Source organism: Pseudonaja textilis, chromosome 5 (assembly GCF_049901715.1).
Source record: "Pseudonaja textilis isolate UNSWEBS1 chromosome 5, rPseTex1.2, whole genome shotgun sequence".
Lineage (NCBI taxonomy): Eukaryota > Metazoa > Chordata > Lepidosauria > Squamata > Elapidae > Pseudonaja > Pseudonaja textilis.
Genome location: NC_141994.1, coordinates 75,344,383 through 75,357,176, shown reverse-complemented (window position 1 = coordinate 75,357,176; position 12,794 = coordinate 75,344,383). Strand labels below are relative to the sequence as shown.

At 43.6% G+C, this 12,794-nt stretch overlaps 4 protein-coding genes across 6 annotated transcripts in view; 2 read left to right on the top strand and 2 right to left on the bottom strand.

Annotated features, from left to right (window-relative positions):
- The window catches only part of LOC113452212 (C-type lectin lectoxin-Thr1-like), a 61,445-nt gene extending 59,694 nt beyond the window's left edge, over positions 1 to 1,751 (bottom strand). The window contains exon 1 of the mRNA XM_087935442.1: positions 1,374 to 1,751. The gene's annotated coding sequence lies outside the window, so the exon portion shown is untranslated. The remainder of the gene's footprint in view (positions 1 to 1,373) is intronic.
- LOC148125724 (C-type lectin mannose-binding isoform-like) overlaps positions 1 to 2,569 on the top strand; it is a 7,366-nt gene extending 4,797 nt beyond the window's left edge. Inside the window, exons 5-7 of the mRNA XM_087935625.1 lie at positions 31 to 204; positions 1,398 to 1,475; positions 2,517 to 2,569. Of these exons, the coding sequence (XP_087791751.1) occupies positions 31 to 204; positions 1,398 to 1,475; positions 2,517 to 2,569 (305 nt within the window). The remainder of the gene's footprint in view (positions 1 to 30; positions 205 to 1,397; positions 1,476 to 2,516) is intronic.
- Positions 1 to 12,794, top strand: part of LOC113452052 (C-type lectin lectoxin-Thr1-like) — a 156,930-nt gene that overhangs the window by 16,318 nt on the left and 127,818 nt on the right. The window lies entirely within an intron of this gene.
- Positions 5,809 to 12,794, bottom strand: part of LOC148125722 (C-type lectin mannose-binding isoform) — a 42,665-nt gene continuing 35,679 nt past the window's right edge. For all 3 annotated transcript variants that reach the window (XM_087935433.1, XM_087935432.1, XM_087935430.1), the window contains exons 6-7: positions 8,193 to 8,333; positions 5,809 to 5,904 (exon numbers count right to left, since the gene is read on the bottom strand). In XM_087935433.1, the coding sequence (XP_087791559.1) occupies positions 5,862 to 5,904; positions 8,193 to 8,333 (184 nt within the window). In that variant the 3' untranslated portion in view covers positions 5,809 to 5,861. The remainder of the gene's footprint in view (positions 5,905 to 8,192; positions 8,334 to 12,794) is intronic.

Here is a 12,794-nt window from a genome sequence, read left to right as displayed (position 1 = left end):
TCTAGATTCTGCAGCTCTTGAACATTCTAGATCCAGGAGATAAACTCTTGGATTCCCATCACTTCAAGAGACAAGGAGGCCTGAAGATGCCACCAGAACACATGTGCAGTGAAACATCAGGAAATCCGTTGTCTGAATCACGGGTCACTCCACCCGGAAGGCTCAGCACTGCCCAACAGATACCAGCCATGAAAGCTCACACCAGTATACAGTCCAGAGAACACTTGCATTTCAGACTGTCCTCAAATAATGATCTTTGCTGCTTTTTCAGGCACCCAGCCTGGTGGCCCTGACACTTCAGCCCACCCAGAGGAACTTGTGGGGTGAGGTCTTCAAGAGCTCTGCCTAGACTTCTCCTCTGCCTGAACTAGGAGATTCTGCAGACACACAGCACTTCTAACCTCAGCATCGTTCCAGTTCTTGGGATCATTGAAGACCTTGTAGCAAAACCCATTCTTGGGAGCCAATCTTGGGGACAGCAGCAGCTGTTGGCTTCTGTGTGGGAAGAGAAGAAGCTCAGTGAGAAGGTGGCCAGGAGGCCAGGAGGAGGAGGAGGAGGAGGAGGAGGGAGAGGAGGAGGAGGAGGAGGAGGAGACACAGCCGGGCCCACAGAACATTCTGAACCTGCTGAAGGTTGCAAACATCTTTGAGGGCGATAAATTGGAAACGGACTTGCAGCTGCATTTGCAGAATGTCCAAATCTTGGTTGGGGTTAGCCTTGGTTAGTTTCCTGGAAGCTGCCTGCCTGGTGTGAATCAATCCACTTGGGTTGGTCCCAAGTCTTGGAGCAGAGAGAGAGAGAGCAGGTGGGGTCTAAATTGCACAAGATGCCAAACAGGGATAAAAGCAACTTCGGGGAGAGGATGCCCAGGAGGGTCAAATCAGGAAGGGGTCAGAGGGGAAGAACTGGCCTCTCTGGGCACATTGAGACCCTCTTCCAAACTCACCATTTGGGGAGAAGCCCCGACCAGCAAGCTGAGGAGTCGACAAGAGGAATCGCCCCATGGTCTTCCAGCTTCTTCCCTGCAGAGAGAATCATGGAGGGGAAGAGGAGAGTGAGGTGGTGGGAGGTGCAGCCTGTAACCAATTGGGGGGGACACTGGACCCCGTTTCTCCCTCCTCAGTCATCCAGCAGCCTTGGGGGCTCACAGTCGATCCTGCCTTGCCTGGAAAGGCTCACCTGGGCATCTCTTTCTCCGCCCCAGAGACCCCTGACTCCCTGCCTCCTGGAGACCCTCCTGCTGCAAGCAGGACAGCCCCTGAAGCCCCCCCTGCAAGAGGTCCCTTCAGGTGGAGAGAGAGAGAGGCGCAGGAGGGATCTGCTGCAGGGGCCTCACCTCTCCGGTGTGCACAGGTGGAAGAGCCTCACTCACCTGTCCTTTTGCCTCTACGTGTAGCAAGTCTGCTCAGTGGCTACTCCAGGTTTTCCTCCAGCAAAGGGAGTGAAGGCATTTATAGGCAAGAGAAGAAACAGGGTGGGTCTTTTTAGGGGGTCAAAGGAGAAGGGAAATGGCTTTGCTGCACAAGGGACTCCCCACCCCCCCAGGAAGTAGCTTGTTTGCGCTAAAGATTTAGCAACAGATAAAAACACCAAAATTGATTTCGTGGCAATGACTTGGCCTTCTAAGTTTATTTATTTTATTTAAAGCTGTCATAGAGCTGCCCACCTCGTGATTAATTCTCAGTCCAAAGTAAGACAACATCAGACACACCTCTCTGAACACAAGAAACATTAACAACCGGGCACCGAAGTGAACTTCCTCTTGCAGCCCCTCCTTAAATACTCTTTCCCCCCCATCCTAGCCCACCCTATCTGAGCCCACCCTATCCAGCCCACCACTTGGCCAAAAAACAGGCCTTAAGTGCTTTTCTGGTGGTTAGGATGGCTGGAGGCCACGGGGAAGGGTGTTTGCAGAAGTTAGATTTCTATGACACATTAAATGGACTGAGATAGGTCTAGAGAGTTGGAGCGGGACCTTGTAAGTCATCTAGTCCAACCCCCTGCCCAAGCAAGAGACCCTACATCATTTCTGACAGATGGCAGTCCAGTTCTCTTCTTGAAAGCCTCCAGGGATGAAGCTCCCACAACTTCCGAAGGCAACTTCTGTTCAATGGGTTGATTGTTCTCCCTGTCAGAAAATTTCTTCTTATTTCCAGGTTGAATCTCTCTCCTTCTTCAGTTCCCATCCTTTGTTCCTTGTCTGGCCTTTGGGTGCTGTGGAAAATAGCTTGACCTCTTCCTCCTCCTCTCTGTGGCAGCCCCCCAAATATTGGAAGGCTGCTCTCCTGTCTCCCCTGGTCCTTCTCTTCACCAGACTAGCCAGGCCCAGTTCCTGCAACCGTCCATCGTATATTTGAGCCCCCAGTTCGTTAATCCAGGGGTGGGTTTCCACCTCGGTAGAACTGGTAGCTCTGGACAGCAGCAGACATAGAACCGGTTCTATGTCTGCTGATTTTTGCCCACCTGCCCACCTGGGCTCTCACCTGACCTTTATTTCCTGCTTTTTCAACTTCAGCTGCCATGGGAGGCACAGCTGCGGTTAAAAAAAGCGGGAAAAGGGAGCTTTGAAAGAGCTGCTTCTCTGCACGCAGCGCTGCTCAGCTGTCCAGGCACCAGGCTGATGATGATTTACAGGGCCACAGGAAGCACATCGTAAATCACTGAACCCTCATATATCATCACTGAACGGTGAGTTAACCCTGTTGGATCCCACCCCTGCCCTAATCTCCTTTCTTGCTCTTCTCTGCACTCTTTCTAGAATCTCAATATCTTTTTTTTTACAAAACTGGATCCAATATTGTAGGTGTAGCCTCACTAAGAGCTCTACAGAGAGTGGTATTAGTGCCTCAGGGGCTGTCAAGGAGAAGGAGGCAGTTGACTTACTCTCCAAAGCACCTGAGGCCAGACAAGAAATAATGGGTGGAGGCAGGGTGGGATTCAGAATCAGCATTACTACCAGTTCGGTAACTAACCACCTTTGCTGCGACGCGTGTGTAAAAACAGCAAGCTGTGCCGCCCGGACGGCTGAAGCAGCAGCGTTATGGGTGCACAGTGTTTGAAAAGCAAGCTTTCGCTGCTTTTCAATCTCAGCTGGCCAGAAGAAAGCACCCAGAAAAGCATCTGAGGTTGAAAAGCAGGAAATAAAGGCCCAGAGTAAGAGCCTGTGCTCTTGGCAGGTGAGCCAAACAGAGGAAGACACAGAACCGGTGCTGTATCTGCTGCTCTTCAGAGCTATCGGTTCTCTAGAAACGGGCAGAGACAGTAGCATCCCCACTCCTGGGTGGAGGATTATCAGAGAGAGAGAAGTAAGGAGAATTTTCTGACAAGGAGATCACTTGATGTCCTCCAAAAGTCGATTCCAGCCCTGTGATTCCAGGTTCTCTAAGATTTTGCCATAATGCGTATTTGATACAATGGCTCAGGGAGGTGGGTATTCATCAGGTTCTGATGCAGTTCTGGAGAAACCGTATGAGGAAATTCTGAGTTGTTCAGAGAATCTGACCCGATCCCTCCTCTGACTGGCCCCCGCCAACCCCGTCTCTTCTTCTCTGCCTCCCATTGAGTCCCAGCTGATCAGCTGGGAGGCTCCAACTGGTTACCCCTGCCCAGGAGAACAGAGCTGGAAAGCAGGTTAGTGGGGAGGGGAGGGGAGGGGGATTTTGCAGTATATCCTTCCCCGCCATGTCCACCAAGCCACGCCCACAGAACCGGTAGTAAACTGCAATGGTTGTATTGCATTCATACAGATGGGACTGTACCCATCCCAGATTGAAGCTAAGGGACCAGGCTGGGTATTGTGTGTTTAAACTGTGCTGTGCTTGCGGTTGGCTTAGGAGTGTTTAACTTGCCCTCCTCTTTGCCCTTTTCCTTAATCTTTATTTGTACAGCAGGTCAGAAAGTTTTGGTTCTCAGGAACCGTGATGACAAATTTACCCCGTAAATTAAGGAAACTGGCAGCGTTTCCACCACCAACTAAAGCTATGAAAACAAGGTTAACTCAGAGCAAGATGGGAAGAAAGTTTAAAATATATGCATATATATATATATTATATATATATATTGTAAGCTGCCCAGAGTTGCTCTGTGGTAAAGATGGACAGCCAATAAATGTGATAATTGTATAAATGAGCGAATAAATAAAGCAAAAGTGAACCCCCACAGAGCATGAAGAGGCAGCTAGAAACCCAACTAGGAACCAGATTCAGATTTGCACTGAGAAGGGAGGCGGGGGCATTGTCCTGGGCCAGGGTCGTCTTCCCCAAACCAAGCTTCTACTATGCCAGCAGAGTGCTAGGAAGGGCAAGTGATACCCTAGTCCTTTCTCTCAAATATTATTTTTATGAGTCCTAGGAAGTGAGCTTGAAGCTTTTTGGGGGGGACGAGGACAGCCCCTGCCATAAGGACGTTCCTTTCCCCTTAATATTTTGCAAGCCTCAGCCCTCCTGGACTTCCAGAAAACACTCAGAGCTGGATTTTCACCCAAGCACTGGAAAAAGGGAGAAAGGACAGGAGGAAGGACCACCTGAGGAATCTTCAATTTGTGCCAGGTTTTTAACATTTATTTCCTTTTTTTTCCCAAGTCATTAATCTCCTTGATTGAAAATTTAAAACGTTAAACTACAAAATACAATACAGATATTTAAAAAGAAAATGTTGTGTATATTACGCGTCCATTTTGACAGTACTTACATTTCAACTGTTATTCCAGTGTGTATTTTATACTCCTAATGGTTCATGTATGTATGTATGTATGTGTTGTGACTCCGAGACTTGAACCTGATCAGTCAGCAGATGTGGGTTCGAGCGAGGAAGAAGATCTGGCACTGAGCTTTGAGCCTGCATTATTAAGTGACTTAGAGGGAGTCAAGTTGAGGGAGAGAGTTGGATCCGAGATATGAGCCTGATTTATTGGAGGTTTTTCAGAGTCCTCTCTCCCCTGAATCCTACTTCCCCAATTAAACCTCAGGTGTTAACTGTTAATCAGGAAAGTGTGTCAGAAGGTTTCAGCGGAGATGGGAAACTGCCGCATGCTGAGATGGATGCCAGAACTAGGAGAAAATTGAGACATCAATCTCAATTAGAAAAGAGACGCGTCAGCAAAGGATTAATGCGCGACGTGCATTAAAAGCCCGAAAGCATCTTTGGAGTAGGGATGGTACTTATGTTGTGTGATGGATTTCAGCCTTCAAGACAAGGAGTAGCTAATGGTTTGTGCAGATTTTTATCTCTTTTCTGATTGGAAGAAAGGCAGAAAAAGAAAGTTTGCCTTCTTTTCACCCGAAAAGTGACACAGAGACTCTTTGGTGCCATCCAGAACAGGTCCCGATCTTGGGAGCCCCTTTGAAGGACTAGCCTAGCACGGCCCCCACACAGCCCCTGGGACTCCCACATCGCCCCAACCCCCACAGCCTTTCTAGCAGGCTGCTGCACCGTGCTCAGCGTCGGTTGCAATCGGCTGGGGGCAGATTCTCCATCCTCTAACTCCAAGTGAGGTGGGCGTGTATCCCAAAAAAGCATTGTGGGAACCAATGGATGGTCCTTCCGATGGGACACCCCACCCAACCCCCTAGAGGCCAAGCCCTGCCATGCCGAAGAGTCGCTTTAGCCTTCAGCTTGAACCGTCCACAGTCTCCTGAAGCGCTGCAGAATAAAGGAGGCCAGGCATGCTACATGGGCAAATTTGATAGACCTCCTGGCCCATCAGGAAGAGCAAAGTCAGATCCAAGTGACAGGAAGCATCCACAAAAGCGAATTTGGGGTGCTCAGTGGAGACGTTGACAGGCATGGGGCTTCCTTGTTTCTCAGCACTTCACCAGGTGCTTCTCCCCCCTCTGGAGCAGGTGTGAAGGAGCAATTTGCACTAGTGTTTGCACTGGCACAGAAAAGGACGCAAGGCTGTGCAGCTGCATTGCGTCATTCCACTCGGCGATACCCTGGGTGGTAAAAGAAAGATTTTCCAGGGACCTGCTGGGAGCTTTTCAAGGGGATCCTCCCCCATTGGCAGGAGGATGCAAGGATGCCACAGCTGGAGACCCTCACCCACTAAAGTGGACTTGGAGTTTGGTGTGTTATAACCCAGATAACTTACCCAGCCTTCTAGTTCCTTTGGTGCATTTAGTCTGGGATTTTTAGCTATTCTTTTTGATGGGTTTTTAATTGGCCATGTGAAAAATTGTCATATACTCTATGGTGACTGAGGAGTCCTCTGACTATGGTGTGGTAGACTATATATATAAAATGAGATAGGATAGATAGATAGATACGATAGATAGATAGATAGATAGATAGATAGATAGATAGATAGATAGATAGATAGATAGATATGATAGGGATACTGTAAAGATAGATACATAGAGACTGATAGAACAGATAGATAGATGATAGATTACTGTAGATAGATGTAGGAAGTTAGATAGATGACATAGATAGGATAGATAGATAGATAGATAGATAGATAGATAGATAGATAGATAGATAGATTAGATTAGATAGATATAGATAGATGGATGGATGGATGGATGGATAGATAGATAGATATAGATAGATAGATAGATAGATAGATAGAATGATAGATAGATAGATAGATAGATAGATAGATAGAGATGAATGAACCAGATAGAGATAGATAGATAGATAGATAGATAGATAGATAGATAGATAGATGAACAGATAGATACATAGATGATCTGAATAGACAGATAGATAGATGATAGATAGATAGATAGATAGATAGATAGATAGATTACTGTAGATGAATGAGACATTAGATGGATGGATAGATGAATGAAAGATAGATAGATAGATAGATAGGATTAGATGATAGATAGATATAGATAGATGGATGGATGGATGGATGGATGGATGGATAGATAGATAGATAGATGGGATAGATAGATAGATATAGAGATAGATAGATAGATAGAGATAGATAGATAGATAGATTAGAGATAGAGATAGAATAGAGATAGAATAGAATAGAATAGAATGAATAGAATAGAATTGAATAGAGACAGAATAGAAGAATAGAATCAATTGAAGGAAGAGAAGAAGAAGAGAAGAGAGAGAGAAGAGAAAGAAGAGAGACAAGACAAGACAAGACAAGACAAGACAAGACAAGACAAGACAAGACAAGACAAGAGAATTCTTTATTGGCCAAGTGTGATTGGACACAAGGAATTTGTCTCCAGGTGCATAATCTCTAAGTGCACATGTAAACAAGAAAGTGACATGTCATATATGTAATAGATCATAAGTTACAGTCATTAGTAAATGATATATAACAAAGTAAATCAGAGATAACAATGGGAGAAAGTAGTAGGAAAATTGAGAAAATGAGGAGGAGTTGAGCAGATGAGAAGGATAATACTGTGGCGATGCAGCTTACCAGCTGTGGAAATACCTTTCGGCATAATCAGTTTGTGGGAATTAGGTCTTCCGCAGAGTGATGGCACGGGGGAAGAAACTGTCCAGTTGTTTTTATATGCAATGCCCCATAGCAGCATCCGAGGAAGGCGTGGGAAACAGTTTATAGCCAGAGTATGAGGGGTCTGTAGATATTTTCCCACGTACATGAAGTCTCATGTTATAACACTTCACAGATCTTATGAAGGAAGGGAGGCTTCCATTTTTAATTATTTGTCCCATAAATAACGTTTTGTGTTCCCTCAACTGTACAGAATGTATGCCCTGGGACGACTGAATGAGTCCAAGGGATAAACCATGATTAACCAAAGCGCCTCGGAGAATGAAACCACACAGGAGGCGTCTAGAGCAGAACTGGAGGAAGGCAAAAAGTGAGGCCAGCTGACAGCACCCTCATTGCATCATCCAGCAGCCCTCTTTCAGGTAACCAGGTGCCTCCCAGGTAGCAGGAACTGGGGAGCCCTTAGACAGTCACTATGAGGAACGCTCTTGGCCTCTGTGAGATAAATCACTTGGCTTCCCTTGGAGTTGAACTCGGGCTGGGTAGTAGAATCTTGAAAGGCCTGGCGTTTCCCCAAAGGTGGGCTGATTTCAAATCAGAAACCTGACTTGGTGCCAGGTTTTGGTTGGGTTTTAATGCTCCATGTTAGTATAATTTTGATATGACCCTTATGCTACTTTTAGACCAACAAACAAACCTGTTGCCAAGGAGTAAAGTGTTCCAAGATGGATCCAATGGGTCCTCATAGTTGGAATTGCACCTCCCAACCATCTCACCCCCATCTCAGGCTTACCTGTAAAGCTCACAATCTCGACACAGAATTCATTGTTAGTGGAATGATCGGAGCTGATCTTTCCTCCAGAGCAGGAAATCAGTTCTAGATCTGTCTGTCCACTCCCACATGTACTTCTGGAATGAAAGAGAAGCCACGTTGGCCAACCGAGGAAGAGGATTGGACTCTCCAGGGCCCAAGTCAGAGAGCAAAGTGTTGAGGTTTAAGGATCAGACCAAAGGGAATATCTCCCTCTCCATCTCTCCCTCCATCTTGGTTGATCTAGAACAGCTAAACCAAGTTAAACTTGGGGAATGTTTGGATGGGGGACGGTCAGGAGATCCAGAGGGAAAACCACCTCAGAATAAAACTATCTGGAAGTGTCCATGGAGTCATTGGTTCAGCTTGAGAGCCACCTGACCTCATGCTCCACAAGATGGCAGCCCTGGAAGATATTGATTCCTCTCAGGAGAATAAACTGGGTCCAACTCAATGAGACCTTGGGTGGGAGACCGCCAGCAAAACCCCAGGGACACTATCTGGGACACTAAGGAAATGGAAACCATCCTGGAAACCTGTATGTGTGTCGGGTGAGGGAGGCAGGACATACTTCTGTGTTATGGCGGAAATTAATATTTCTATTCTGGAAGTTGCCAGGGCTGAGCTCAACTCCAGAGGGACATCCCGTCTTTTTGCTATGATCCAGCATTTCTCAGGAATTGAAACTACAGCTGAGCCCAGGAGGAAAGTCTGCCCGCTAACAGCAAACAAGGGGAAACTGTGTTAGGAATAACATAGGTTACCTAACGTAGTTTGGGTAAAATAATATATACAAACTATGATAGTAAGTTTAAGTGTGTGTCACTTTAAACTGCAAAGCATGTAATTTTGGGTGCGGTGTGAAACACGCCATAAGAGAAGCAAGAAAACCTGCTGGATTGCTGGCGATTGCTGGTTTGCTGGATTGATGGTTTGCTAACTGCATGTTCCTTGCTGCTGAAGGAAGAAAGGAGGTTTGACTTCTTCATATCTCTACTGCGAGGAGATATATTACTGGACTGATATTTGTAAGTTTACCGACCTCTTTTTTGACACTGGACTTTGCAACTGAATAATCCCCGGACGGACTGAACTAGTGAATGATATATGGACTGTTTTGACTATGCTAAAACTCTTACTGGAATAAACTATTTAACTAGCACAGTGTATCTGTTTTACTGAGTGTAAGCTACAAAACCGTTTATCTCACATATTTTGCCTGCCTGCCTGCCTGCCATGCAGATTCTGCTAGGGTGTATCCCTAACACTGGTTATGGGCCCAGCTGCACAGTCAGACTAACCAGGATATAACAGGCTTATATAAAGTGAGAGTTAGTGTAGCTACACAATACTGTAAACAGACAGCTGTGTTTTTTATTAATTATAGTTTAATATCCAGAGAAAGATGGCACAGGTCAATTTACCAAGTTTGTCTCTAATATCCAAACTGGATGGAACAAACTATGTTTCATGGTCTATGAAATGCAGCCTACTTCTAAGCAGAGAAGGTTTGTGGAGTATAATTCAAAACCCACCAGAGGTAGATGCTTGGGATCCGGAGGATGAAGATGATGCCCAGAAAATACAAGAATATAAACTGAAGAATGAGCAAGCTCTCTGTATAATAGGACTGACACTCTGTGACCAGCAGCTTGTCCATATTCGTGGAGAAGAAACAGCTGTGAAGTGTTGGGAGAATTTAAAGAAGATTTATGTTCGAGACAGTGTAGGAGCACATATAAATCTTACACGGAAGCTGTTCAGAACACATCTTCAAAAGAATGGAGACATGTTGACTCATATAAACACTATGAAGAGGATTTTTCAGGATTTGCCTGAAAAAGAACTTATCTTCACTGAACTACATCAGCTTTATATAATTTTGTCTTCGTTAGATGAGAGCTATGACGACTATGTAACCCGGCTGGAAGTACTGCCAAAAGATAACCTCACATTAACTGACATTACTGGCAGATTAATTGAAGAAGCCAGGAGAAGGCTTGAAAGGGATCAACTGAGAAGGGAACAACCACAAGAAGAGAAATTATCTTTGACAGCCTACACAATTAGAAAATGTTATAATTGTGGAAGAAAAGGACATTTGGCTAGATTCTGCAAGAAAGAAAAATGCCATAATGCCAGCCAGAATGCAAAAAGGCATCAAAAGGATGAAAAATGCTTAGAGTTAGCCATGTTTAGCAACGAAATTGTGAACAACAATAATTTGTGGGTTGTAGATAGTGGAGCATCACACTGCATAACGAAAGATAAGAAAAGATTTGTTAAGATGTCCACGAGTTCACAACAGATATCGTTAGCTAATGGCTGGAAAGTGAAAGCAAACGGTGAAGGTATTGCACATTGTTCTTGCATAAAAGAAAATGTAAAAATGTTATATGTACCACAACTTAACTTTAATTTGTTTTCAGTTAGAGTTTTGATTAAACTAGGTTATGTAGTTACCTTTAGGGAGAAAACTGCATAATAGAAAAGGAAGGTAAAAAAGTGACTGCAACTTTAAAAGGTGAATTGTATGTGTTAAATGATAATCAATTAGAGGTGGCTAACACAGTGTATAATAACGTTAAACCTCATGATGAATGCATACATTTGTTACACAGACGTTTAGGGCATATAAATTTTAAAATGCTCAAGCAAACGGTTGAACTGTTTATAGAAAGACTAAAGGCACAAATTACTAGCATTTGTCAGATTCAGGAATTACCTGAAACTTTGTGGAGAGGGAAAGCAATAATGTGCTGGTAATCATATATTGAATAATGTTGTTAACTCAACAACAGGTGAATTACATTCACACGATGATAGAAAACCTGAAACCAATTAAAGAGGAAGTGCAGGAAGAGAACATAGGACCAGAACAGGAAGAAATAGGTGAACAGGAAGAAATAGATAACCAGGGAACAGGTAGTACCACCTGTAAGCCCTGTAATACCTAGGCGTTCAGCTGCATGGGAACCAGACCACCTGACAGCTAGTTGCCAAGTTAGTAAAGTTCCAACTTCTGTGGAAGAACTTAGAATGTATCCAACAAAGGATCAAGAGAAAATTGGCATAGAAGCGATGGAGAAGGAACTAAATTCATTGAAACAAATGGAAGTTTATGAGAATGTTAAAATTACCTCCAGGTGAAAAGTCCATTGGCTGTAAATGGATATTTAAATTAAAAACAGGTAAAAATGGGACTGTTACCCATAAGGCTAGGTTGGTAGCTCAAGGATTTAATCAAACTGCATGTGATTATGATGAAGTATTTGCACCGGTCTAAAAGCAACAACCTTGAGAGCAGCTTTAGTGTGGGCAGCTAAGAAAAACTATATCATAAATCACTTAGATGTAGAAACTGCTTATCTGCATGCACCATTGCAGCACACTATATACCCTAAAGAAACCTGTAGGGATTAAGGATGATAAAACTAATAATGACTGTTGGAAACTTAAAAAGAGTCTCTATGGATTAAAACAATCTGGTTACGAATGGAACCAATATATTGTTAAGGAGTTAAACAATATAGGGTTTAAAGAAGGTTAAGCTGATCCATGTTTATTTTAAAAGAGACAAATGGAACATTGTCATTATTATTGTTGTTTACAGATGATATTGCTTTAATTACAAAAACTAATAATGAAGCTACTGAAATAATATCATTATTAGGTAAGAGGATAAAATTAAAAGCAATTAGGAGAGATAAACAGTATCTAGGATTAACAATAAATAAAACCAAAGGTGGCTATAAGATATCTCAAGAGGATAAGATTTATCAATTACTAAAAACATACAAGATGGAACTTTGTAAACTGGCAAAAACTCCAAGGAGTCAGGAATTTGGCCACACTGATGCTCAAAGTCCAAAATTCGATAAGACTATCTATCAATCGCTAATTGGTAGTTTATCGTACATTAGTAATTGGTCAAGGCCAGATATTGCCTATAGCGTTAATCAATTGGCAAGATTCTACGCTGAACCCACTGAGCGACACTGGCAAAGCGACAAAGCGTATCTTAAGATATCTTAAAGGACAATGCACTATGCATTGCACTATTTCTGGAGCAAAATATGATTTGATTTTAAGTGCATATGCTGATGCAAGTTTGCAACAGACATAAACACTAGGAAATCAACTTCAGGAATAGCTATACTGTTGTTAGGAAAAGCACTGATTGGTTGGAGGTCAATTAGACAGCAACACATAAGTATGTCCACAATGGAAGCAGAATTTTCATGTCTATCTTTATTATGTACTGATTTAATTCTGTAGAAACAGTTATTATTGGATATGGGAATAACTGTTAATGATTCCATTAGTAGTGTATGAGGACAATCAAGCAGCCATATGGATGGCTACAAATATTGCTGTGAAAACAAGATCTAAGCATACAGATCTTAGATATCTGAATGTAAGGCAATCTGTAAAAATGGTTTAATAAGACTGGAGTGCCCTTATTGTATGACTAGACAAAATATTGCTGATCAATTTAAAAGCCCAAGGTTCAGTCAAACACAAAGAAAGTTGTGATGACTATGGGTTAAGGTTGTAAA